This window comes from Chrysochloris asiatica, unplaced genomic scaffold (genome assembly GCF_000296735.1).
Source record: "Chrysochloris asiatica unplaced genomic scaffold, ChrAsi1.0 scaffold00117, whole genome shotgun sequence".
Lineage (NCBI taxonomy): Eukaryota > Metazoa > Chordata > Mammalia > Afrosoricida > Chrysochloridae > Chrysochloris > Chrysochloris asiatica.
Genome location: NW_006408635.1, coordinates 5,769,820 through 5,794,547, shown reverse-complemented (window position 1 = coordinate 5,794,547; position 24,728 = coordinate 5,769,820). Strand labels below are relative to the sequence as shown.

Sequence of the window (24,728 nt, the reverse complement as noted above, 5' to 3'; positions counted from 1 at the left end):
CACATGTTTTGTGAAAACATCCATTAACATTTCCAACCCCCCCCCCCAAAAAAAATGGGGTTTTCAGTGACTTCCAGCAGTGTTACACGCTTTGTAAATATCATCTTGTTTAACCCTGGTAAAAGCCTATAGAGGATTTATCATACCCATCGGACAGAGGCCGGGGCCGACGCTCAGGCTCACGCTTAGTTTGAGAACTGAAGAGCAACCAAAAAGGAATATTTGTGCCATAAAAGATGAGACAACAAAAACTGAGCAGCAACTCCGAGGAGGCAAGGGTCAGACGACTGAACCTGGGCTTTCAGTCCTCCATCCATCCACAAAAGGAAGACTAGAGAAGTCAGCCTCCAGCTATGCCCACGCCCACTCCATGAAGCCTTGCCCCACCCAAAAACAAAGTCCTCCCCACAAATGGAATGACCAGTTCAGAGACCTGGACTGACTAAACCGGTAGCCACCAAATCAGTTCTGACTAGGGGGTGCCCCGGTGTGTGTGTCAGAGTAGAGCTGTGTTCCACAGGATTTCCAAGGGCTTTCTTTCAACTGTCTTAGAGTGGACTTGAACTTCCAATCTTTCAATTAACAGCCGAGCACATTAACCATTTGGACCACCAAGACTAAGTCCAACCCACTGCTACTGAGTTGATTTCAACTCCTGGTAACCCTTAAAGGACTGAGAAGAATTGCTCCTTCAGGTTTCAGACTATCAATCTTTATGAAAGCAGGCAGCCTCATTTTCCTCCTGAAGAGTTGAACCACTAATCTTCCCCTAAACAGCTCAATGCTTAGCCCACAGTGCCACCAGGGAGTTTTACAACACCCAGGGCTCCAGAACAACCATGAGGAACCATTCCCGAACCTTCCTTGGACACCCAATGCTGTTGTTGCTGTTAAGTGCCGTCGAGTTAGTTCTGACTCAGCAACCCTGTGTAGGATTCTCAAGGAGCAGCTGGTGGGTTTGAACTGCTAACCTTGTAGTTCATAGATTAGCGCTGATCCTACAGCATCACACCAGGAGTCCTGGATAACCCTAAGGCTCTTTAAACGAACATCAGTCGAGGTGCTTCCAAAACCTTGGGTGGAAAATTTCCATTATCTTTTCATTCCATTTTCTCACAAATTTTTTGATGCTCCCTCATATTTCAAACCAGTTTTACACCCCCTCATATAGTTGAGTAACACTCTCTGACCTAGGCCAATGTGGTCCTGTAGGATCAGCACTGGACCGCATTTCGAACCCACCACCTGTTCCTTGCAAACCCTGCGCACAGCATCGCTATGAGTCGTAACTGACTGGACGGCACTTAACAAGTTCTAAGATCTAAAGCTGGGGTGAAGCCTAGAATTCTGAAGCTCTACTTTCTAATCTAGTCCTTTAAACACTGTGAGATTCGAAAGAACCAGCACACACCTTGTTCATTCAAACAGAGCGCTCAAACAGAGCAACTTTCATACAAACAGAGCAACTCTCATACAAACAGAGCAACTTTCATACAAACAGAGCAACTTTCATACAAACAGAGCAACTTTCATACAAACAAAGCAACTTTCATACAAACAAAGCATCTCTCTCTCCCGGTCGCACCTCACGTTCCTAGGCAGTATTTCTCCCATACACATTCTGACAAGACTTCACTGCATTTGATGGCAATCTCATCAAGACAGAGAGAAGGCTGGGGATTGATTTCTAAGTTTATCTGGTAAATTCTTCTTCCTTTGCTTCCTCAGTCAAATAGAGATATCGTAGCTCTGTACCATCTAGTCAGTTCCAACTCATAGCAACCCTGTATATGGTTTCCAGGAGTGACTGATGGGTTTGAACTCCTGATCTTGTGGTGAACAGCTTATCCTACAGTACCACACCAGGACTCAAATGGAGAAGCAGGAACATTAATTATAAAAACGGCATTAAGTTCAAGCTGGAACACTACGTCCAGTCTTGTCTCTGGGAAAGCTAACGATCAAATCGGAAAGGTCTAAAACACAGGGCAGCACTAGCTCACACAGACACGGGGAAAACATAATACAAGCCATTACCTATTAATAGAGCCCGAAAGTCAATTGTTGTAATTAAATCATAGCTTAACCTTCTGCAGAATCCTGAGTTAGTCTTGACATGTTTCTTTGCGGTCAATTTTGGGAAAACATCTGCTGTTGGTAACGTTTTATTGAAAGGGAAAAATTGTATCCTTCTGGTTGGAAAGAAAATTAGCAGGAAACTAATTTTGACAAAAACATTGTATTAAAAAAGAAGGTCCAATCACTGGCCTTGTTTGTTTTGTTTTTTTCAAGAGCCTTAAACACAAAAACAAATTTTAGCAAAGTTACTGCAAATTGGATGAACACAATATTTAAACACAAACTCCCTACAAAGCTTCTGCCAGACATTAAGAGTTGTTGTTGTTGTTGTTAAGTGCCATGAAGTCGATTTTGACCCATAGCAACCCTGTAAAGGGTTTCCAAGGAGCAGCTGGTAAGCTTGAACCACCAACCTTGCAGATCAAACAAATTTGCAGTCTGACACATTAGCCCACAGCGCTACACCAGGACTCCAAGACATAAGAGTAGAAACATAATTTTCCCCTATTAGTAATAACGCATGTAAATAATTCATATTTGAAAATACTCTTTTCTAGACCAAGGCAATACTAAGATAACAATGCCACCGTAACACCTTTAGAGATAAAAGGCGGACTGAAACCAGTCCTCAAGCATCTGTTCACTGCCCATCCATTTTGCTCAAGACTATTTACTAGGTGTATTCTAGCTGAGACTTTTTTGGAAAAGTAAAAATTCAGCTCTGGACATGTGCAGGGCTTTTCCATTCTTTTAGTCTACTATGTGAAACACACCACCAATTAGTATGCTGATCAGTTAACTGCAGCCAGTATGAAATTTACTGTATTTAGTCATTTGGATGCTGAAGTAGTAATTTTTAACCATCACTGCAAAAGTCTATGTTACATTTTGCAAGCCCAGTTCAAACCCACCCATGACACCCTACAGCTATAAATTATTTCTGAAATGCAAAGGTGAAAGGCCAGTTCTGAAACAGCCTAACAGTTGGACTATCCCAGCTTAGGGAAGGGGAGTCTCCAAAGGTAGGTCCAATTTATTGTCAAAAGAGTGAAAAAAGTCCCTTCTAAAACACATTCCTCTTAAAAAAAACAGATTCCTTAGGATTCTTTCCAAAATATACAGTAAATATCAGAAATATCAGAGTATCAAAGGTGCTCTGGTAGCTCAGTGGTTGGTTACGAGTTGGGCTGCTAACCTCAAGGTCAGCAGTTCGAAACTACCAGCAGTTCCTCAGTAGAAAGATGAGGCTTTCTGCTCCCATACAGATTTACAGCCTTGGAAACCCTATACAGGGTCTGTGAGTCGGAACCAACTCCACAGCACACCACCACCAAGCCCTATGCTGTTGTTGTTGTTGTTATGTGCCGTGGAGTTGGTTCCGACTCATAGCGAACCTGCACAGGGTTTCCGAGGCTGTAAATCTTTATGGGAGCAGACCGCCTCACCTTTCTCTCGTGGAGACGCTGGTAGTTTCAAACCGCTGATCTTGCAGCTCGCAGCCCAATTCATAACCACTACGCTACCAGAGCTCCTTACCAAGCCCTATACAGGGTTTCTATGAGTCAGAACCAACTCCACAGCACACCACCACCATCAGAGTATCAAGAACCAGAAAAAAAGCATGGTTTAGTTGCCACTGAGTCGATTCCAACTCCTGGCGGCACCAGGAGGAGAACAGAGGAGCGCTGTGCTCTGGAGAATGTTTCAGAAGTAGATCACCTGACCTGCCAGACACTTCTGGGTAGACTAGATCTCAGGGACTCCGCAACCCAGAGAACGGCAGCCACAAAACAACAAGAAATGAGTGCCCCCCACCCCCCACCCCCCACCCCATTAGGTTTGGATGGTAGCATGAAAGGTGAGAAAACAAAAAGAATGTCTTGATGCCTTCCTTCTCCAAGGCAGGGGTTCTGGGACCCCATTCCCAGGGTTAGTGCCGTCCAGGGAACAGCCCTGAGCATTGGAAGGGAGTCTAGCTCCAGGGAATAGAGTCTTCCAGCCTTATCTGGCCCTTCCCATTTGTCTTTTCTGTGTAAATTGTTGTTAAATGTCATTGAATCGGTTCCTACTCAATGAGTAGAAATCCCGGTAAGGCGTAGGTATAGGATAAGCACTGGACTGCTAACAGTAATGCTAGTGGCTCAAGCCCACCAGCCACTCACTGGAAACCCTGTAACAGGGTCTTTGTGAGTCAGAACTGACTCCATGGCACTGAAAACCTGACTCCACAACACACTACCACCAGCACCATGCATTCAACAGCTTTCTGTGAAACGAGTGAATACCACTGAGAAGCTGTTTTTGTGCTGAATAAAAATCACTATACTCTAAGTTTCCATGTAAGAGATTATTATAGTGCTCTGCTCCCATTTCCCACATGCCACCATATAAGGTGTCTCTATACAACATGCAGGGAACTGTGAAACGCAAGGTCAGTGGTTCGAGCCCACCAGCTGCTCCTCGGGAGAAAGATGAGGCTTTCTGTTCCTGCAAAGATTTATAGCCATGAAACCCTACACAGGGTCGCTGTGAGTCAGAACTGACTCGACAGCACTTAACAACAACAACTTATATTAGAGGGGGTCCTTCAAAACATTCATGGAAAAATCCCATTACGCTTTGATTCCACTTTTCACAAACTTTTTGAAGCCCCTATTATTGCGCTGCCTGTCAGGCACCTGTGGGTAAGTTACTCTCACCCCCCCCCCCCCCCCCCACACACACAGTGTGCAGTCTCACACTTTACCCATGGTATCAGTCAATAAACTACTGACCGATGGATTTCGTCCACTTTCTAAGTTGTAACTGAGCTACTACTCTTTAACTACAAAAACAAAAGGCACCCAGATGCAAAGAACAAGCTCAAAGGAATCTTCTCACTCACTCAGGAGACGCGCTGGACTGGCAACCACAAGGTCGGTGGTTCAAAACCATCAACCACTCTCGGAAACTCTACACAGGGTCATGGACACACAACAACAACCTAGTACACAACACAGACTATAAAACAGGAGGAAATAATGATGCCAGTGCTACCTGTTCAGAGAGACCAAGGCAAGAAGATTTCAGGTTCTGACAGACACCACTTGGTTGCAAACAAGAGTATTCTAAAACACTGCCCAGCGGTGATGCTACAGCAAATCCCGTCCCAGTGAGGGAGCTGGTGCCCTGCACTGCTCATCTTTACTCCACAGAGGAAGTGAGCCACCTCCTTCAGTATCAGCCTCAGGGATAATGACACGGTTTCCCTCCTCGGGTCTATACAAACTGTTACAATCAGCTTACCAAAGACACTCTCTAGGAGCTTAAAAACAAAACAACTTGTCCCCCGCCCCCCAAAAATAAAACTCACAAATATTTGTCCCCCCCCCGCCCCCGCATCTATCAAGTGGTAATGCAGGAAGAAAAAAATTAATGTGAGTATCTACGTGTCAGGACAGAAGAACACACAAAGACAACAGCAACATGAGCAGAGTATTGCTGAAACAAATACTGACTCCTGTAGACCCCAGGCCCGCGGGAGTTTCTCTGTGTTCATTGGCATTCCGCTGTTTTAACACTCAGAAGTCTTAGCATGAGGTCACGTATCTTCACATTCGGTAGCATCCTACTTCCCTTTACCAAACGTCTTGTCAATGTTCCGTAAAAAATAAAGCAATGTGTGTCAATAGCCTTTGATTTTCACCCTCTGCTTTTCATAAATGAGACAGTAACCAGCAAGTCCTGGTGTGGTGCTGTAGGAAAAGTACAGGACCACAAGGTTGACAGTTCACACTCACTAGTGGGTCCTTGGGAAAGGCCTCAATAGCACTTAGCGACAACCACCACCAGGTTGGGGGTGGAGCAAAAGAGGAGTTGAGAGCCATTTCCCAGGTGGTTGTTGGAGAGTAACAGGAATACTTTGGGAAGAAACCAGGCAATTATCAACAATTTAGGAAAGAAAAAAAAAGTGGTGTTCATCATCCCAAAGAGATTCTGGACACAATTTCTTCTGTGCCACTGGACACAGAAGACCAAAAAGAAAGACAAAATGTCCCCAAATTGTTGACATTTAATATGTTTCTCCAAGAACCTGGTGCTCAATTAATTAAAGTTTATGTGCTTAAAGAGGGAAGTTTCTCCCTAGCAGATGGCACAACAGTCTTCAAAAATAATAGGGAGGGGAGGGGGTTGTTGCAACTTAAAGTCATCTCCTTGGTTATTTTCACAAATACCTTACACCAAAGATAACAGAGAGGGGCTGGCATCAGATTACTCCTGTGCTGGATGTCAAACAATACAGCTAAGGCTTCTGGGGAAGGCAGGCCTACAGGGCTGGATGGACCCTCCCAGCACCACCAGGGCTTCCCCCCCCCACCCCTCTCACTCACACACACACACACACACACACACACACACACACACACACACACGGCTGTGCTCCACTCTCAGGCCAGACGCCGCTATAAAAAGCCTGGCCTCTTGCCAGCTGGCGGACCACACACTGGATATTTTTAACTTCAGGGGCCTGAGGACCAGGGCAACACCAGGGCACCAGAAAGTGTGGAAAGAGTCACCTCCAGCCAGGCTGGCCTGTGGTTTTCATCCACCTCTGATCTTGACCCTGGTGGTCCTTCAGGAAGGATGCCTTTGCAGAGCGTCCACTGGTGTTTTGTGAAGACACACACATCATGTTGGTACCACAGAAAGGTCAGACACTTCACCCTGACAGCACAATCGCTTTTAAAGGCCATACACATAGTTACGTCAACAGCGACGTGAACACAAACACTGGCCAAACCAACCTGACACAGAAGGCTACAGACTTGACTTCTGTTACAATTACTCTAACAGCTTGTTGTTGTTGATTCTTGTTTCACACTGGCCCTGGCAGCAGGCCACACACACAGGGACGAGGTAGGGCTGTTCTCTTGTAGATAAAACACAAATACCATACCCCCACTACCAGCGCCGCCATTGCTGCCGCCACCGCCACCACCGAATGCTCAGGGCCAGGAGTGCATGGCTCTCATTTCAAATCTGGGATGACGATCCATTAGGGTCATTCTTCTTTGTTTTTTCATACAGAGACACCGCCTTAAATGAGCAACACTTCATCTGTTGAGAACTAAAGATTCACAACAAGTCTTTGTCTTGGGCCTTAGTTATCAGTTACGATGGCAGAACTGTCCAAAGAAGGGAGCGGGGGTAGGATAAGCAGGTGGAACTGTTTCACTTTCTCCTTTACTGTTTTAGTGACTGGATTTTTCCTGAGGCTTCAGGGCAGGGGTGTTAGCACTTGGAAAACCATTATGGAACACATTCAGTATCTGTACAGACCCAGAACTACTGCCTGAAAATACTCCGGCTACATATAAGCTCCCAATGCTTAACTTAATTTGTCTTTGTTTGTTTCTTTGTTTTTCCCCTCCCCAAAGCAAAGGGCAGGCAAGCACTGCATCTACCTGCAAATCTCTATTCATCGTTTTACAATAGAAGGTACCCACATTCTATAGATCCTTAAAGTTTCAATCTCTAGAATCACCTCTGACTTCTTTAAACTATCTGTCCTCACATCCAATTAACCTCCAAAACATTCTTCTCCACCTAGGATCTCTCTCAGAAGAGCTCTATTTTCAGTTTCCCTTCACTGGGAACTCCTGTCAGTCTCTGGCCCAGATTTCTCCTCAGCATGGCAAGACCTGGAGACTCAGTGGTCTTCCTTCTTCCGCCCCTTTCTCGCCCTCTTCTCACTGGGCCTAAACACAGCTGGGAAGAGCATCATTCCCAGCAGCACTTCCTGACTTTCAAGAGGCTCTTCCTGGCTCATCTAAACATAGGCCCCTGCCCCCCTCATGCAGCCCACTTAGGCTGGGCTCCCCGCCAAGCACAGGATACTTGGGCCGTGCTGTTCCATTCGTTATTCATAGGCTTCTTCTTAGTGGACAAATTCCTTGAGGCACTGAAAAGTCTAGCATGTTACCAGGTCAAACCAAAACCAAGCACGTTGCGGTCCAGTCAATTCTGACTCATAGCAACCCGACCGGCTGCACGATGCAATCCTCTCACAAGCAGACAACAGGTTGGTAGGAGAAAACTGCCTAATGCAAGCCGTCTTTGCGGAGACTTTCATACTGTCAGGATATACTCAGGTCTACCTCTACTCCCTTACAGAAGGAACCCTGTTAAAATGACAGGAAAGGAATTTTAAAAAGAAAAAGCATAAATTCCCAAGGATGAAGAGAACGTGAGGTAAGAGCAACAACATTTTGGAGAATTAAAGCTGCCAAGCATTCTAGGTGATCAAAGTGTGGACCCCAAAGGCTCAGGAAACAGAGGTACCAGCTCACTCTGAAGACAGAGTGCACGGCTGGTAGGACACACTGAGTGAGGACTTCAGAGTCCTCCTCACCAACTGTCCCCCAATCATGACACAAATCAAGGGGCACCACCGCAGAGGCTGAGTGAGAGAAGTGGGCAAGAGAGAGAAACAAATCAAGGGGTACCACCGCAGAGGCTGAGTGAGAGAAGTGGGCAAGAGAGAGAAACGAGTGAGGAAGAAGAGCTCAAAGGGAAGCCTAGCATCTGAGCCGAGGTAGCTGGTCCATTCTGCTTCCAGGTCACTAGGCAGCGCCTGGTTGGAGTGATACACACCAGCATCTGAGAGTTCCCAAACAAAAAGGCCTGGCTCCCTTTCCCATCGTTCACACCCACCAGTGGAGAGAGAACTTTGTGTCATTTAGTGATGCATAGGCTCAGCGCTGGCATGCGAACGACTAGATCGGCGGTTCAAACCCACCAACTGCTCCTCAAAAACCCTATACAGGGTTGTTATGAGTCAGAAACAGCAACAAGGGCCAGAAAAATAGATGTCCTTCAGCAAGATGGACTACGATGGTGGCAGCAACAACGGGCTGAAACATAACGGTGATTGTAAGGATGGTGCAGGCCCAGGCTGTGTTTCATTCTGTTGCACACAGGAACCCACTCGCCGTCACCTAACAATATTAACTATTACACCTAAGCAGAAGAAACATTTACTCCGCCTTGATTACTAACGGGTTCCACCCTTCTGAGAGGAGGTGTTACGGGTGATGCACATGGTTGAGTGTGAAGCTGCGCACCGAAAGGTTGGCGGTTCCACCCCCAGGTACCCCAGAGGAGAAACCATAGCAATGGGCTTCTGACAAAGAAGCTACTAAAAACCCTATGGAGCACCGTTCAACTCTGACACAGGGGAGTCATCAAGAGTCAAATTCACCTCTAGGGTCACTGGTGTGTTCTTTTGTTTACTTGCAATCACAACTTGAGGGTAAATTAATAATGCATACATTTTACAAATGGTGAAACACGGAGGCAACGATCAACTCCATACAGCATGAACTGGTATATTAAGGAAACACATTCACAGTCCATGGCTCAACTGTATACAGCAATTTTACAGTCACACTAATGAAAACACTGATGGGAGAGCTACCTAACAGTTAGGATATAATGAAGACCACAGGAAACAGATGAAAGTGGAGTCAACAGATAAAGCCTACACCTGAAAAATGAAACAACAGCAACATAGGTATAGCCTTTAGAAATGTAGATGTAAATACCAAAAGACACCATTTCTGTTATGTTTCAGACTCATAACAATCCCACTTGACAGCGTGGAACTGCCCAATAGTTTCCTGGACTGTAAACGGCCAACCTTTTGGCAGCAGCTGAGTACTTTAGCCACTGCACCACTGAGGCTACCTGAATAAACCGATAAAAGCAAACTACCAAACCAACTGCCATCAACTCAATTCTAACTCATAGCAACCCTGTGTGGCCTCCAAGATTGTAAATCTTAACGGCAGTAGACAGCCTCATCTTTCTCCAGCGGAATGGCTAGTGGGTTTGAACTGGGGACCTTGCAGTTAGCAAGTCCTAGCCTTGAATAAACTGAGCTCCTTGAGTAAACTATGAAGAGTTGAAAATATCTCTCTGGGGAATGAATTTATGGTTAAGGAGAGGTGGGCTAGGGATTGGTAATTTTCATTAAGGGTCTTTTTTCATTGATGCTTCTTGTTTTGTGTTGTTAAAATAACTGTGGATATTCATTTTTTAGGAAATAGTTTTTGAAATGCTTTTTAAATGCATGTCTCCTTCCAGGGAGTGTGAACTCCCCAAGGGCACAATCAATGGACTCTATGAGGGACATACAAGACTCTCTTTAACACTGGTCTTCGGAGCCAAATGTCCAAGCAACAAATACAAATATACATGAGACATTACTTCCTACAGCAATACTGTTTTCTTTTTTAAAAAGAAAGACAAAAGATCCTTCAGGATGAACCAGGAAACATTTCATTAAGAAGAAGAAGCCAGTGGCCATGAGGGGAAATGGCTGGTACTTACACAATCATCTTTACGGAACTTCACTGAACGTTGCAATTTACCTTATCGGAGCTGTTGTTAGCTTCCACGGAGTTACCCCGACTCAACAGAACAAGATACTGCTCTCAGTCCTGCACCACCCCCAAGATCAGTCGAAGTTGGATCTATTGGGTTTTCAATGGCTGAGTTTCAGAAGTTGACAGCCAGGTCTTTCTTCCTAGCCCCTCTAAGTCTGGAAGAGCTGCTGAAACCTGTTCATCATCTTAGCAACACACCATTGACAGGTAGCCGTGCATGAAGTGAGCTGGCCGGGAACAGAAGCCAAATCTCCCACATGGAAGGTGAGAATCTACCATGGCAACACAACTGTCCACAAAACACCACAGTAAAGGTAGTAAAAGTATTGTGTGCTGTGCTAAGGCATCAAGACATGAGTTCACGTTCCGTCTTCCAAAAGGCAGGCGAGTCTCTGGGGTTCACTGGCATTTGCAGTGTTGGTTGCTCACATGTTGTTAAGTGCCAGAGTCAGTTCCAACTCCCAGTACAGGCTTTCCGAAGAGCAGCTGATGAGCCTGAATTACCGACCTTACAGTTCACAATCCAGTTCTTACCCTACAGCACCACACATGAGAACGGGGATCATCAGGGAGAAAGTAGGCCTTCAGCAGCAAAGTTACATCAGCCCTCAGCTCATTGTCTTCCAAAGTAATCACTTGATTTGATTCATGGTGACTCTGGAGGTCAACAAACTGGTTCCTAATACTATACTAACACCAGTCTTACATCTTACCTTTAACATAAGAGCAATGGAGGGTCAAAAAAAAGGGGAAGACCCCCCTGGCCCCATGAAATGGATTGGCACAAAGGCGGCGGCGATGGGCTCAAACATAGCAACGACTGTATGGGTGATACAGGATCAGGCAGTGTTTTGTTGTTGTGCATAGGGTCACTATGAGTTGGTACTGACTCGATGGCACCTAACAACAACAACAATGTAACAAATGCTAAGACACAAGAAATACTGGGAAGCAAAAAGCATGATGAAAGAATAGTGAAAATTATTGTTCTGTTCATGTATCAAAAAAAGGACAGAAATAGAGTGTGCTTACAAGAATTGCTTTAACAAGTAGACATTTTAGAATGGTATTAGCCAAATTTTCTTACACCTGAATTATCAGCATACAAAACAGTGTCTGTATCATAAAATTACAGCAGTTACATGTAAACAAAGGTAATCCATTGTTTGGCATTGTGGTCTAGATTGCTGATGAATTTTGCTTTAAGAAATAAGAACCTGTCACAAATCGAAACTAATACACAGACAACACTATCAGTGACCTCAAGACTATGGCCCTTAAACGCCTTTCAGGCTGCAACTGAGCGCACCCAATGGCTCCACTTTAAACCACATGATGGACACGCCTGGAAGGTGAACGGTAACAACAAGGAGGTAACCACAGTGGACACGTGAGATCGAAAGGGCAGCTTCTACCCGTCAGGAAAGCTCAGAAGGCGGGAAAGGATAGGACAGAGGGACGAAAGCGGAAGAGTGCTTGGTGAGAGTTGCAATCAGTGTCACAAATCATAAGTGTCATGAACTGTTGAACGGAAAACAATGTTCCCCATAAAGTTTCACCCAAATCACAATAAAGGCTATATATATATATATTCAGGCGTAAGAAAATGTCTACTTATTAAAGCAATTCTTATAAGCACATTCTATTTCTTTCCTTTTTGTTGATACATGAACTGAGCAATAATTTTCTCTTATTCTGGAACTCTAAGCTTAAAGTATGGAGAAACAGTTAACTCCATAAAGTCACAACAGACCCAATCAGCTCTAGGAAGCAGCCTTATTGCTTTCTGAACTGGTCCATCGGATCATCGAAATGGCAAAGATGAAAGGAAAATTGGGAGGCTCAAGAAGGCGGGGAAGTGGGAGGCTAGATTCTATCCTCATAACCTTGTACACACTTAAAATTCAAAAACTGTTGTAACCTTCACAAAATTCTTTAAAGGCTAGTCTGACTTCAAAGCACCCCTAGGGAACAACCTCCTCTCTGTAAACCAGCAAACTCCGACTCCAGGATCCAAGACTGCAGCCACTTATCCCAGGAAGCCCTGCACAGTTTTGTTTCCAGAGCGTGTTCTTAGATCTCCTCCTCAGCACCAAGCCCTCCGCATTCCAAGGACCTCTGCCCACATCTATTTCCTGAGATATGTTTTGAGTTCTCCTAAGGGTCTACAGGAGTTCTGGGGTGGTGCTGTGGGTTCATCTGCCAGACTGCAAAGCCGTCTGAACTGCAAAGTCGGCAGTTCAAGCTCCCCAGCGGCTCCTCAGAAATCCTATACAGGGTCATTATGGGTTGGAATCGACTCGACGGCACTTAGCAACAACAACAAGGTCCTATACTGTCCCACAGGGCCGCTATGAGTAGGAATCAACGTGACGTAAGATTTTTGGACTTGTTTTGTCTAGTGTGGTGCTGTGGGTTAATGTGCCGGACTTCAAAGTTGCTTTGAACTGCAATGTTGGCAGTTTCAGCTCACCAGTCGCTCCTCAGAAACACTATACACGGTCGCTGTGGGTCAGAACCAAGTCGACGGACAACACTTAGCAACAACAAGGTTCTCTCAATAAGTGTCTGATGGCAACTGGGAGAAAACCTTGATAATATCCTGTTATAAGCGAAAATAAGAGCAAATCTAATGGAGGTCGAACATAATGGTATTTATCTGGAACCAACAGATGAGTTTTCAAAACTCAGTAGGGACTTTTCAGAATCAATCTGTGCTCACACATACAGCTCAACACCCTCCCTCACTTACCGCTTCCTCCAAGAGTCTCTGGGCACTGCTGTCCCATCAGGGGTCAATCAAAAGCTCTACCTGAGCACTGAAACCATTTTCATTTGCATAAATAGAAAATAATTACAAAACTAAACACCAGGAAGGCAACTGTCTGAGTTCTCTAGTGCTGTTATAACAGACATACTACAAGTGATGGCTTCAACAGAAATGTATTCTATCACAGTGTAAGAGGCTAGAAGTTCAAGGTCACAGTGCCGACTCTAGGGGAAAGCATCCTCTTTGTCGGCTCGGGGGAAAGGTCCTAGTCTTCTTGGAGCATCTGTAGGCCCTGAATTCCCTGGCGATCTCCACACACCTTGGCATCAATCTTCCCCTGGATCTAGGAGCTTCAGGGTGCAGGGACCCCAGGTCCAAAGGCCACTCCACTCCCAGCTCTCCCATGTTGATGGTAGTAGGTCCCTCATTCTCTGATGAAGTCTCTCCTTTTATCTCTTATAAGATAAAACGTGCTGCATAACACACCCCCGAGACTCCCACTCAAAAAGCGTGGTGGTGGGATTAAGGGTGATGTAGCCCACCTGCTGCTCCTGGGAAACCCTACACAGGATTATTAGGATTCAGAACCAATTCGAGGGCACTTAACAACAACAACAATCCCATCCTTCCATAATCCTCTTACTCATTTATCAATTCAAATCATCTCAACTGCAAAACCATACAGAATCCTGGCCCAGTCAAGCTGACACAAATCTTAACTGTTATGACAGCAGTACAAGACTCTAAACTTAGAGGGCTAGATATAGTAAGAATCCTGCCATTGCGCTGTAGGCGAGGCCAATCACAAGGCCGGCAGTTCCAACCCGCCAGTCTCTCTCCTTGGAAGCCCTAAAAAGGGTTGCTGTATGTTGGAACCACCTTGAGGCACTCAACAACAACAACAACATTCAATTTTCAACTTCTTAACCCGTTCGTGTATTGCCCACCAACAGTTTGAGCATCTCAAGTTTCTTGGGACGCTGCCATCCCAGGTGTACTGCCAGTCTCCATCCACTTGGAGGAACCTGCATAACCACGAACCTGAAAAAAGCAGGCCTCACCCAACAATCTTATCACTTGGGAGTTAGGCTTCAAATCCATACTGTTGTTGTTGTTAAGTACCCTTGAGTCAGTTCTAGCTCACAGTGACCCTGAACAGCGTTTCCAAGGAGTAGCTGGTAGGTTTGAACCACCAACCTTGTGGTTAGCAGTCTAGTCCTTATCTGACATTGCCACACCAGAATTTCATCAAATCCATACTACCTTTTAAAAAAAGTGTTTTTTCGTTGATTTCTGCATGTCTTCCATAACTGAAAACACATAGCATCAACAAAAAAGTTCAAAGCCGAAAACAGTTTGGTTGTGAAAGTGGTAAAAGTCACAAAAGCCTTTCCCTGAAGTGAATACTCAGGACCAAGAGTGAGAGGGAGAACACCTTGTGGAACCAGCCTTACCCCTCCCAGGGAGGAGCAGCATTCAAGTCAGGGCCCCAGAGCTAACAGGTGCTCACATTTTACAAGTAACAAAGAGTTTCAGCAAAGACGGGTGACTGGTGAGGAAAATGACAACATCTACACTGAGGCACTGAGAACCACCAGGCTAGCAGTTCAAACCCACCAGCTGCTCCTTGGAAACATTATATAGGGTGGCTATGGGTTGGAACCAACTCTTCCTAAAAAGTGAGAATTAATAACCTGTAGGGTGGGGCTCACCAGCTGCTGCTCTGAAAGACTGACAGCCTCAGACCCCTTCTACAGGGGCGTCAGAACTTGAAACTGACTCAGTGGCACTTAACACTACCACCAACTGGCGCTGTGACTTAATGCACTGGACTGCAAAGTTGGTATGAACCACAAGGTCAGTGGTTCAAGTTCACCAGGTGCTCGTTGGAAACCCTATACAGGGTCACTATGAGTTGGAACAAACTCGACAGCACTATGCAATACCAACTACTAGAATAAAGCACAAACATGTATCATTTTTTATGCATCTAGAGTACATGGCTTTATTCCTAAGTGTCCCTGGTGGTGTAAGAGTTCATGCCCTTGGCTGATAAACCAAAAGGTTGGAGGTTCTGGATCACAACAGAGGGATTTCAGAAGGCAGATCTGGCTATCTATCGACATCTGAAAACTCAGCTAATGAAAATCCCATGGAGCACTTTGTTCTATTCTGACACATATGGGGTCTGCATGCATTACGCCTAAGGGTGCCTGTGATAACTGAGCTTCTGGAAACAAGCGGAGGTGGGGGTGGGGAGCCTACAGCTAGGTCTAAACGAAGTCCAGTAATACACCTTTCTAAAAGCTGGCCACAGAAGGCTTCTGAAAAATAATGTCTGCAAAGAACAGTAGATCCAGCTTATGAGTTCCACTTGTGAAAAACTCAAATGTCACTTTGAGATTTTCTTCCATAAGCACACATCGACCTTTACGCTATTCCAGCAAAGACACAGATGCTAAATACTCCCACACCATAAAGCCAAAGGAAAAAAAATCATAATGACCCTACAGGAGACAGAAGAACTGTCCCATGGGTTTTTCAAGATTGTAAGGTGTGGCACTGTAGGATAAGCACAAAATCAGTGGGTCGAACCCACTGGCCACTCCTCAGAAACCCTATACAGGGTCACTATGAGTCAGAACTGACTCTTTATGGAAGCAGATTGTCACATCTTTCCCCTACAGAGCCTACAGCGGGTTCAAACTGCCAACTTTTCAGTTAACAGCCTGGAGTTTAACCACTGCACTGCCTTGGTCCTCAAATTCACATCTTTGCTCTTCGACACTAAGGAAGTCTTGTGCGTAAATCTGCCTAATGCAAAGGTATTGTTTGATTCCTTGACTGTTGCTTCCGTGAGTGTTGATAGTGGATCCCAGCAAAATAAAGTCTTTGAAACCTCAATCTTTTCTCCAGTTACTAAGATGTTATTTATTGGTCCAGTAGTGAGGTTTTTGTTTTCTTTACATTAGGTACAATCCATACTGAAGGCTGTGGTGTTTCATGTTCATCAGTAAGCATTTTAAGCCCTCTTCAATTTCAATAATCAAGATTGTATCATCTGCCTGTCACAGGTTGTTAATCAATTTTCCTCCAATCCTGATGCCCCGTTCTTCTTCATATAATAGTTTCGTAGATTATTTGCTCACCACACAGATGGAGTAAGTAAAACCCTGGAGCACACCTTTCCTAATCTTAAACCATTCCGTGCACCTTGTTCTGTTTGAACGACTGCATCTTGGTCTATGTACAGGTTCTTCATGAGCACAATTAAGCGTTCTGGAATACTCATTCTCTGCAGTGTTGTCATAGCATATCAGGATCCACACAGTCAAAAGTTTCTGTGCAGTCAATAAAGACCAGGTAAACATCTTTCTGGTGTTTTTCTGCTTTCACTTAAGATCCATCTGACCCCAGCAATGATATTCCTTGTTCCACATTCTCATTTGAATCCGACTTGAACCTCTGGCAGTCCCCTGTCAATGTAATGTTGCAGATGCTGTTAAATTATCTTTAAAAAAATTTTATTGGCATGTGATATTAATGATATTTCTGATGATTTCTGCATTCTGCTGTGTCACCTCTCTTCGGAATGGGTACACAAATACAGGTCTCTTTCAGTCAGTTGGCCAAGTAGCTGTCTTCTAAATTTCTTGGCATAGATGAGTGAGTGTCTCCAGTGCTGCATCAGTTTGTTCAAAGATTGCAATTTGTATTCCATCAATTCCTGGTGCCTTGTTCTTTGCCAATTCCTTCAATGCACCTTGGACTTCTTCCTTCAGTATCATTGGCTCTTGATTATATGCTACCTCTTGAAATGGTTGAACATCAATTACTTCTTTTTGGTACAGTGACTCCGTGTATTCATTCCCTCTTCTTTTGATGTTTCTGCATCATTCAATATTTTGCCCAAAGAATCATTCAAGTAGAGGCTTGAATTTTTTTCTCCAATTCTTTCAGTTTGAGAAATGCTGAGCATTTTCTTCCCTTTTGGTTTTCTAACTCCAGATCTTTGTACATTTCATTATAATATTTGACTTTGTATTCCTGAGCTGCCCTTCGAATTTTCTGTTCAGCTCTTTTACCTCCTCATTTCTTCCATTTGCTTTAGCATCTCTTTGCTGCAGAGCAAGTTTCAGAGTCTCTTCTTACATCCATTTTGTGTTTGTTTTTTTTTTTTCCTTTTTTCTTGTCTTCTTAATGACCTTTTGCTTTCTTCTTGATGATATCCCACAACTCTGCTGCCCGTCGGTCATTAGTGTCTAATGTACTGAATCTCTTCTTGAGATGATCTGAAAATTCAGGTAGGCTATGTTCAAGGTCATCTTTTGGCTCTGGTGGACTTGTTTTCATCTTCTTCAGCTTCAGCCTGAGCTTGCACAGAAGAAAAGAAATACAGAGCACAAAGAATCCTGGTGGTTCCATGGTTAAGTTCAAGGCTGCTAACCAAAAGGTTAGCAGTTCAAACCCATCCTGCGGCTCTGTGAGAGAAATGCATGCCAAGTAAACGCTGTGGGGTAGTTCTAGTCTGCTCTATAGGGTTACTGCTGAGTCAGAATGGACTTGACAGTACATAACAGCCAGCGCTGCAATGGCGGGAAACCCCTCTGCTAGCACTATATCTCAGGCATTGAAACGTCTTCATCTTAAGTTATCTAGGAAATCCAGGTGTGGCACTATACCGTAAGCACTGGAGGGCTAATGGCAAGGCTGACGGCTCAAACCCACCAGAAGCTCCTTGGAAATCCTATACAGGGTTGCAGTGAGTCGGTACCCACTCGACAGCACTTAATAACAACAGGCATCTAAACCCATGGTGAGAAGCATGAGTTTCTGGAGATGTTTTGAAGAGTCACAGGGATCATCTGAGCAATGGAAAGGTTGAGAAAAAGAAGAGTCAAGGATGGCTGTGAAGTCTTGGTCTTGGCAACTAAATGGATGGAGGTCCACTTACTGAGACAGGGAAAACTACAGGGGGGCAGATTGGGGGACAAGAACGGTAAGAGAAACTTTGTTATCTACAAAGGCTTAGGAACAAAAACCTCAAGTCCTAACCATGAGAGGTGGCAATTCTGACTCTCGCAATAGTACTTCTAACTGGGCTCGTTTCCTGACTTAAATTATAAAGGTCATGCTAGCTGCTGTTGTTAGCTGCTGCTTAGCCCGCTCTGACTCATGGCAACCTTTTGTGCCTCACACAACAAAACATCCCCCGGTACTGTGCCATCTTCACTCGCATTGTATGCTTGAAACCACTGCTACGGTTCTCCTGTCCGCCATGTCATTGTCGCCATGTTTGCTGCAGCATTACCTCACCACAAACGAGGTCTTTTTCTAGAGACTGGTCTTTCTGATGATGTGTCCAAAGGAAACAAGACAAAGTCTCACCACCCCTGCTTCTAGAGAGAATTCTAGTTGTATTTCCTTCAAGATTAATTTAATCTCTCTCAAAAGAAACAAAAGCAAAGTGAAAACTTCAATCTAGTTACAATGAAAGCAAAGCAAAAGATATTTACAAATAAAAACTACACAGGTGTCTGTGTCTTTTTATATCTATCTACCAAGATGGCCAAACTGCGTCTCTCATACTTTAGACATACTGTCAGGAGGGACCAGTTGCTGGATAAGGATGCCATGTTTGATAAGATGGAGGGTCAGATATAAAGAGGAAGACCCCCAAGGAGATGGACTGGCCAAGTGGCAGCATCGATGGACTCAAGCATGGCAACAGAAGTGAGGTTGGCCCAGGATTGGGCAGTGATTTGTTCTGCTGTGCATAAGGTCGCTATGAGTCAGTCCTGACTCGATGACACCTAACAACAACAACAGCTATCTGTTATCTTTCCCTTAGCTAGCTTTCTTCGCACTTGTGCATAAACTCTGAAATCTTGCCTAATGACTCATTTCCAAATAACAAAGTGAGGAAATGGAAAAAGAGCAATTTTATATCTCAGAAACTTGGCAACCACTACCTTCAACTGTATGATCAAAGTTAACATCACCAGTGACATCATCCGAGTATGAAATACCCCCAATGAGATGTGATGAGAAAGATATTTCATCTCTGTTATAGTCTTGCCAAAAGCCCACAACCCTAGTCTAAATCACAAGAAAATTCACAAACCCAAATTGAGCAACATGCTAAAGGCTATTTGGCCTGAACTCAAGTCTATCATGGTCATGAAACCCAAAGAAGGCCTGGGAATGAGACCAGAAGAGACCGGACTGCCGTGCAACCAAACGTCACGTGGAGTTCTGGGGCGGCACTGTAGGTTAATGCGCTAGACTGCAAAGTCAACTTGAACCACAAGGTTCGTAGTTCAGGCTCATCAGTAGCTCCTCAGAAACCCTATACAGGATCTCTATGGGTCAGAACTAACTCAACAACAAGAACCTTGGAAGGAAGCAGGACACAGATGGAATCAGCTAGGGAACTCCAAATGCAGCCTGGAGTTCAGCTAAAAGCACTGCGCCCGTGTCCATCTCTCGTTTAGGGCCAGTGCATGATAGTGACATGACAGGTTAAGTGGGGGAAACTGGGTCGGGTGTATAGGGGAATTCTGTGTTATCAGTCCAACTTTTCTGTAAATCTGAAACGATCCCTCCTTGTCTGCCTCTCCCAGAAACAAAGTCCTATTCATGCTCGATTTTCCTAAGTCAAGCAGATTTTGAGGATTCTCTGCATGTGTGGAAGAGAAAACAGGCTGTGTATGAGAATGAGCACATCATTAAGCTTGCACACACATTCCGATCAGCGTGGACATCTACCCGCCAAAATCAACAGTTTTTCTGAGCATTGTATGTTCATCCTCGTACATCACTTCTCGTAAATGTTGTGGTTGTTGTTGTTAAGTGCCGTCAAGTCGAGTCCGACCCATAGCGATCCTGTATAGGGTTTCCACGGAGCAGCTGGTGAGCTTGAACTGCCGACCTTGTGCATTAACCTACAGTGCCACGGGCACCTAAAAGTTCTGTCTGACAGTTTCCATTAGAACAAACGGTTACGCTTCTTGGGATCTGCTTTTATTTTTATTTCTTTGTCTTCATCTTTTAAAAACTGCTTTCAAGCTCAAAGGCACATACTTACAAACGAACACACGTAAGCTGTCCAGAGTTGTGAAGCTCAACACGTTAAGTGAAGGTGGGTATGAGGCAGCAGAGGTCCTGAAGATGTCACCAAGTCACCTGTCTTCCCACCTGTGGCTCCTGAAGCCAGACAGATTTGGATGCAGCAGGCAGAACAGGCCAGTACACGAGCAAAGGCCTGCTCTCAACAGTACAGCCAACTTGCAAGGGAAACTTGTAAGACCAGGAAAACCAATGCAGTCCCATCAAGTTCCAGTTCTCACAAGTTTCACCCTGTGTTTCTGAATACTTGGTGTTTTATGGAACTTAAACGGGATCATTATGTGGTGCTCTAGGATAAGCACTGGACTGCTAACCACAGGTAGTTCAAACTAACCAGCCACTCCTCAGAAACCCTATACAGGGTCATTATGAGTCAGAACCAACTCAAGGGTACTGAACAACAACATCAACATCCTTGCTTGCGGCTAATGAACTCTAAAGAGCCAGTCCACTGGTTTGTTTGGTATTTTACAAAAAAAATAAGTCTCAGTGAGTCAATACCAATCAATGGAGATTAATTTGGCGATGTCCTGGGAACACAGTAATTAAACTTACTTCTTTATAAAGGAATTGGGGTGCTGGTTAACTCCTGCTGTTACAAGTGATAACACGGTGGCTACAAATTTGGGTTTGGGGCTATTTTAGTGGCAAAGGATGCTGTGTTACACACACTTCACCTAGACCTCAGCACCAAAATGTCCCAGCACTTTCTAGAACCTGCTCAAGTGGGAGTCCTCCTAAGGGAGCTAGAATTGAGCGAGGCTCCTACGCGCGTCCACGGGGCCACACCAATGGAACCGAAGCTGTCCTCATTCTCCTGGGACAGCTCCTCCCATGGCGTTCACTGTGTCCCTCCACAATCAGGGTCAGCTTGGCTGGGCCAGGATTCTCAGTGGTTTGTGTGAGATGATCCCCAGGACGTGATTTTAGGTGAGAAACCAACAGGAGGATTAAGGGTGGAACACACCACCCTTAATCCCATCACAAACCTGCTCCTAGGTAAGGGAGAGTCACAAGGGCGTGGCCTGCAACACCTGAATCTGACAAGTGATAAAAGGAGAGAAAAGTGAGCAGAAAACAGAGACCTGTTACCAACAGGAACACAGAGTCAGGAGTAGGGAGTGTGCGTCCCTGCACCATGAGGTTCCTAGATCCAGGGGGAAGATTGATGCCAAGATGCATGGAGATCGCCAAGGAACCCTGGGCCTACGGATGCTGACAGGAGACGAGAACCTTTCCTCTGAGCCGACAAAGGGAGACGGCACTCTGAATTTGGACTTCGAGACTCTTAACTGTGAGAGAATGCATTTCTATTTGTCACAATCAAACACTTGTGGTGTTTCTGCTGTATCAGCACTAGACAACTAAGACAATTCCCTTCCTACCTTCACACTCTCACCCATCTTCTTCCTCTCACTGTGTTTTCTCAATTTCATTTCCAACTACAGAGAACGTTTTGTTTTCAAAGCTCTTCGGGAAAGTTAAGACACCTGCTGGGGCTAAGTGTCAGGTGTTGGGTAAGGTGGGTGGCTCAAACCCACCAGACGCTCCATGGGAGACAGATGAGGATGACTACTCCCATAGACATCTGCGGTCTCAGAACCCCAGTAGAAGGTCGCTATAAATCAGAATCAACTCGATGGCAGTGGGGTAAGTTTGGGGTTTTTTTTAAAGACAAATTGCCTGGAAAAACATTTGTTGCATATAAAAATAATCAAATTGCCATAAACAGTTATCTACCAGCTAGTAACATGAAAGAAAAAACCTTTCCGTTACGCTTTATAAAAACTTGCTTTCAAACAAAAAAAAACAAGCAAAGCTCTCTAGGCCCCCTTATGACAACAAGAGAAGAGCAGTGATGGCGGAAATGTAAACCCTAACATTTTCTATTCAGACTTGGGCTGTGGTACAATACCAATGTATTTTCAGGATGACTTAGAAAGCAGTATGGTGTCAAATGAGTAAGCAAGTTACTAGAGCTCTCTGTTTCTTCCAACGATTCCCAGTAGAGTTGTCATCTCAACCTCAAGCGTGTTTCTACACAGCAAACAGGGACAGACTGCATTCTACCTTCAAGAGGGCTTCAAAAAGTTCATGGAAACCAGGGGTGGAAGGGAGGGCGGGCAGCCCATTGATTAGAGGGTAGACATGTGTTGACTTGAGTGAAGAGAAAGGTGATATACAATAAGAGTGAGTTGGTTAAAGAATGACAAAGGCAAGAGAAGACACAGGGAGGGTTGCAAGAGCTGAAGGGAACAGAGAGAAACACTTCCACATAAACAATCTGGCAATCACAGTGATATGGGGAGAGAATGCTTACACACACAGGCTGAACAGGTGTGGGAAAGACAGTACGGTTGTGCCCACAATTATACAAGGATCTGACAGAGGATATTTGCACTTGGATATTGATCTTTGCTGCAAATGTATCCATAAATGTGGTGGAAGCATACAGAGGGCAAAATTTTGAAAACACCTGGTTGTTGTTAAGTGCCACCAAGTCAGCTCCAACTCATAGCAACCTTATGCACAACAGAATAAAACAACAGATGCCCAGTTCTGTGCCATCCTCATAACTGCTGGTATGTATACCTGACTCATTGCTGATGCCACTGTACCAGTTCATCTCATTGCGGGTGTTCCTCTTTTTCGATGACCCTCCACTTTACCAAGCATTAGGTCCTGGCTCCAGGGACTGTGCCTCCTGATAATCTGGCTGAACCATGAGAGATGAAGTCTCACAGTCCTGGCTTCTAAGGAGCATTCTCTGTCTGTATTTCTTCCAACACAGATCTGTTTGTTCTTCTGGCAGTCCGTGGTACTTTAAATATTCTCCTCCAACACCGTAATTCAAACGCATCAATTCTTCTATGGTCACCCTTATTCACTGTCCAACTTTCACATGCCTATGAGGCTATTGGAAATCCCATGGCTTGGGTCAGGCGCACCTTAGTCCTCAGTAATCTTTGCTCCTGAACACTTTAAAGAGCTCTTGTGCAAGACTGTCAATGCCAACAAAGACAACACTAGCCAGTACATCCTACACAAGATTGCACTGCTCTCCAAATTATTTGAAAAATGCATACCGACAACTTGCCTGATTTTTAAATGAGCATAAAATGCCCTCTAGCCCATGTAGGTTCCCCATTACGCACAGAGAAATTGCTAGTGTGTTTTGTTCACTTCATGTGAAACAGGTGCTCTGAGGTTGTGCTGTATTCTGTGCTTTCTATGTGGGATCACTCCATTCAGAAGCTAGGAGCACCGTGCTTTCAACCAGTGTGTTTACTAACCCTTCCCTGAGGTTTGTGTATGCTGGATATTGTGGGGTTTTAGATCAGTGGGTATACAGAAAAAAGAATTCCAAAAACACCTTGCTATTCTTCAGTTTTCTTTTCAGAATCTGAAATTACTGATTTAAAATAAAGTACTGGACTGTGGACCTCAAAAGAAGAAATTAAAAACAACAACAACAAAACAGAGATTTATCTAATGCAAGTTTGTTTACTTGACGGCTGATTCCATGAGTCTTGATTGCAGATCCAAGCAAAATGAAGTCTTTCACAGCTTCAATCTTTTCTCCATTTATCACTGTTATTCATTAGTCTTGATGTGGCACTGTGAGTTAATGCGCCGAACTGCAGTCATTTGAACTGCAAGATCGCCAGTTCAAGCTCACCAGCTGCTTCCAGGAAACCCTACACAGGGTCGCTCTGGGTCGGAACCAACTTGATGACACTTAACCACAACAATTCATTAGGCCAGTTGTGAGGATTTGATTGTTTTTTTCCCCCCAATTATATTGAGGCACAATTCATACTGAAGGCTATGGTCTTTGATCATCAGTAGTATTTTAAGACGTCTTCAATTTTATAGCAAGAAAGGTTGTATTATTCTGCATGTCACAGTTTGTTAATGAGTTTGCCTTCAATACTGTTGCCATTATCTTCTTCATATAATCCAGTTTCTCAGATTATTTGCTCAGTATACAGACTGAATAAGTATGGTGAAAGAATACAACCCTGGTGCACACCTTTCCTTATTTTAAACCATTCAGTATTCCCTTGTTCAGTATGAACAACTGCCCCTTGGCTTCTTGGAAAGGTTGTTGTTGTTGTTGTTGTTTAGTGCCATCCAGTTGGTTCCGACCCATAGTGACCCTGCTTCCAAGGAGCAGCTGGTGAGCTTGAAGTGCCAACGTTGCAGTTCAAACGGCTTTGCAGTCTGGCACATTAACCCACAGCGCCACACCAGGACTCCTCTATCACAGCATGTTGTTGTTGTTGTTGTTGTTAGGTGCCATCGAGTCTGTACCGACCCATAGA

The 24,728-nt window shown here is 44.5% G+C and overlaps 1 protein-coding gene across 2 annotated transcripts in view; it reads right to left on the bottom strand.

The window, feature by feature from the left end:
* The window catches only part of ARID1B (AT rich interactive domain 1B (SWI1-like)), a 533,326-nt gene that overhangs the window by 426,649 nt on the left and 81,949 nt on the right, over window positions 1–24,728 (bottom strand). Inside the window, exon 4 of one of the 2 annotated variants that reach the window (XM_006868451.1) lies at window positions 20,738–20,743. The exons of the other annotated variant lie outside the window; for it this stretch is intronic. Coding sequence (XP_006868513.1) covers window positions 20,738–20,743 — 6 coding nt within the window. The remainder of the gene's footprint in view (window positions 1–20,737; window positions 20,744–24,728) is intronic. 2 annotated transcript variants of the gene reach the window in all.